Below are 1,301 nucleotides of genomic sequence, written 5' to 3'. Positions count from 1 at the left end.
GGGGGAACCCTCCCTATATAAATACTAGTTAAAGGAGCACGTACATAAACTTTTTGCCACCCCCACCCCCTTGAAAAAAAAACTTTCCCCCCCCCCCCCCCCGGCAGCGTCGACATCGAGTTTCTCCACGACCTCCTCTCCCCGCCCGCCTCCCCGCCCGACCACAACCACAACCACCTCGCATGCCCACCACCGCCGCCGCACGCCTCCGCCTCCGCCGCCGTCTCCTCCTCCGCCACCGCCGCCGCCGCCGCCGCCGCCGCCTCTGCGCGCGCTGTCGGCCGTGCGCTTCGCAGCGCGTGCGCTGGTGGGGGCTTTGCTGCTGTCGGCGGAGAGAGGGGCTACGTGCCGCTGGGACCGTCGCCGCTCTCGCCAGAGGTGCGGATGGCGGTGATGGAGGCGCGCCTCCCCTTCTTCGAAGCGCAACGCAGCGAGGTGCACATCGAGAGGCTCACCATGCGCTACACGGACGACGACATCGAGGCGGAGCTGCGCAGCCGGACGCACGCCGATGCGTACTGGCTGCAGCAGTCGGCGCTTGCCCTCTTCCTGGCCCAGCACCTCGCCACGCCGCTCGTCTGGCCGACGCTGCTGCCGATCTCTCTCATCTGGGCGCCCATCTGCGTCGTCCAGCTCCTCTCGAGGCACTCTCTGAGCAAGCTCTCCGACCCAGCGCTCGGGTACCGGCTCGGCGCGGAGAGGATGGTGGCCCTGCTCGTCTGCGGCTGTGTCGCGCAGTGGCTCGAGGTTTGGACAGGGTCGCTCGAGCCGGTGCCGCGCTCGCTGGCGATCTTCTACTACTCGCACTTCTTCCTCATCTTTATCATGTTGTCAGCTCTCGCGCACACGGCCCTTCTCCCGGAGGGAGGACGCCCCTCGCTGACTCCCCCCCCCCCCTTCTGGAAGCGTAGGTTCCACCTCACGCACACGGCCTTCCGGCTGCGCGTGGTCGGCCACGCCGCCGGCATCCTTGCCTTCTCCACCCTCGGCTGGGGAGGGCCCCTCTCGGGCAGCCGCCCCCCCCCCCCCTCGGAGCGCGGGCACCTCCTTCTGTGAACGGCGTCTCTTCACAGCTGTAGCTGCGAACAGGCAGCCGCTCCTTCTCCGAACGCGGGACAGCCTTTGACAGCACCCTCATCCTTCCTTCTTCAAACCCGCCGGGGGCCCTCTTCGGGAACTTTCCCGAAGTTCATTGGGGGGGGGCGGCCTTTATTGGGCCCCGCCCCCGGCCAAAAAGGGGGAGAAGAGAGAGATGAAAAAAAAAAAAAAAAAAAAGGAAGGGAGGGAAAAAAAGGGAAAAG

The 1,301-nt window shown here is 66.3% G+C and overlaps 1 protein-coding gene across 1 annotated transcript in view; it reads left to right on the top strand.

Annotated features, from left to right (window-relative positions):
• Positions 1-107: 107 nt before the first annotated feature.
• The window catches only part of EMIHUDRAFT_466599 (hypothetical protein), a gene marked incomplete at its 3' end in the record, with an annotated part of 1,846 nt that continues 652 nt past the window's right edge, over positions 108-1,301 (top strand). The window contains exons 1-2 of the mRNA XM_005792295.1: positions 108-827; positions 912-1,017. Coding sequence (XP_005792352.1) covers positions 183-827; positions 912-1,017 — 751 coding nt within the window. The remainder of the gene's footprint in view (positions 828-911; positions 1,018-1,301) is intronic.

Source organism: Emiliania huxleyi (genome assembly GCF_000372725.1).
Source record: "Emiliania huxleyi CCMP1516 unplaced genomic scaffold EMIHUscaffold_108, whole genome shotgun sequence".
In the NCBI taxonomy this organism is placed as follows: Eukaryota; Haptophyta; order Isochrysidales; family Noelaerhabdaceae; genus Emiliania; species Emiliania huxleyi.
The sequence above is the reverse complement of the archived record's forward strand: the minus strand, read 5'-3'. Positions and strand labels throughout refer to the sequence as shown.